This window comes from Ruditapes philippinarum, unplaced genomic scaffold, assembly GCF_026571515.1.
Source record: "Ruditapes philippinarum isolate M1 unplaced genomic scaffold, ASM2657151v2 ctg14831_1_1_1_1, whole genome shotgun sequence".
Classification (NCBI taxonomy): Eukaryota; Metazoa; Mollusca; class Bivalvia; order Venerida; family Veneridae; genus Ruditapes; species Ruditapes philippinarum.
This window is the reverse complement of record NW_026857443.1, coordinates 8916-10775: the sequence shown is the minus strand read 5'-3', so window position 1 is coordinate 10775 and position 1860 is coordinate 8916. Positions and strand designations below refer to the sequence as shown.

Sequence of the window (1860 nt, the reverse complement as noted above, 5' to 3'; positions counted from 1 at the left end):
ATACCACATTGGTCTTTGTCCTTGTGGAAAAAAAAGATAAATGAAAAAAATAAATAAAAAACTATATAATGTCCAATTTTAAATGAAATATTTAGTTAACTGATTAGTATTATTTTCTTTGTAATCACCTGTTAAATAGTATGAAAAATAAACTTAACTTTTGATTACAATTTGTCAATTTTCAACACCTATCCGCCAACCAATTTACACATCAACCGTTTTAATATTTTTATCATCACGTGTCAATAAAGGTGTGAACAATATTCAACTAACCAATCACATCGCTTTATTCTGTCACTCATGTCGTATGCCTGTTTGGCAAGATTTGCTCCCTGTCACTACAAGTAATGAGTTGAGAAATATATATAAAGTGGTATTATTTTCATAATCAATATATTGATGGTTTAGCCTACAATAAAAAAACCTCTGAAATAACAATAAAATATTACAAGTTTTTGCACGATTTTTACGACATTTACAACCAGAATAATGGATAATTCTTATTCTTCTTTGCCTCTAGTTGACGGAGAAATATTTCAATTAGATGATTACGGCAATAAATCTATAAGATGTGACTATGATGGTAAGTATAGCTTCATTTTTTCGCTTTTCGTTACAACATTATGTTAATGCCTGACCAAATATTCAAGCAATAATGAATAATGAATGTATATGATTACAAATGAGGTAACAAATTTACAACAGCTATTTGAATTGTTTAAGCGTTGGTTTAAAACGTGCGATATTCGACTTATAGGAAATTTACAAATTTTGTTACTTTGGTATGATTTTGATTTGATGGTTAAATTAATGGTTTCACAAGTACAGGTACACACAAAGAATTATTAAAAAGATACAAACATAATTATCTACATTTCTATAATGTATTTCAAATTGTCATCTCTATTATATTAACCATTATGTATATATATTAGAAATTTAACCATTATGTTAATATTTGTTATTGCAGACTCATCTTCGGGATACGAATCAACGGACGTGTCCGATGTTGAATCATTACCTTCCATGGAGTCACGTGATAATATTGACATGTCACGTGACAGTCGAAATAACTTCTTACCAATAGATCCGGAAGCGGAAGTTATGAACTTTCAGTCTATGCATGCGTTGTGCGAACATCTTAAGCTCATAATATCGATGCCACAAATGTGTGACGTAACATTTCTTGTTGGACCACGTGATGAACCTGTGCATGGTGTTAGGGCAATTTTGGGCACACGTAGTCGGTAAGAAATTATATAACTAAATACATTGTTAATGCTGTAAATTTGATTTTTGCATAATTATAATTATTTATCATAATATATATTATGTATTTTAAAAATCAAAGATGTTTTTCTTGACGTAGACCCCTGTATACATATATGCTGTTAACAACAATTTCTATTATATTTTATTATTTTCAGGGTAATGTATCAGCTATTGTTAAAACACATGGCGATGAATGCCGCTGAAGAGGAAGACAAAACTTCCAAAAAGAAGAAGTCGAAGAAATTCACATGCAACCAACCAATCGGAATCGGTCGGTCTTTATCGCAGAGATTGGTCATTCCCGTTAAGAAATACGACCATGATGATGTGTTCCAAAAGTTAATTCAATTCATCCATTGCGGTACTGTGAACATTTAAATTTAAAAAAATTTTTTAAAAATAAAAAAATACCCCCAGTTTTTTTTTTTTAAAAAAATAACAACCTTGTTTTAAAATTTTTCCCCCTAAAATTTTTTTTTTTTTAAAAAGGGAAAATTTTTCCCAAAAAAAAAAAAATTTTTTTTTTTTTTAAAAATCAAATTTCTTAATTATTATTTAAAAAGGTTATTTAAAATTTTTTTACCTTTT

The 1860-nt window shown here is 28.5% G+C and overlaps 1 protein-coding gene across 1 annotated transcript; it reads left to right on the top strand.

Moving 5' to 3' along the window:
* Positions 1–489: 489 nt before the first annotated feature.
* Positions 490–1610, top strand: LOC132749781 (uncharacterized; the record flags this gene model as incomplete). Its single annotated transcript, XM_060739678.1, has 3 exons — positions 490–583; positions 971–1247; positions 1428–1610. Coding segments are annotated over exons 1-3 (554 nt in total), but the record flags the coding sequence as incomplete, so codon positions are not given.
* Positions 1611–1860: the final 250 nt, after the last annotated feature.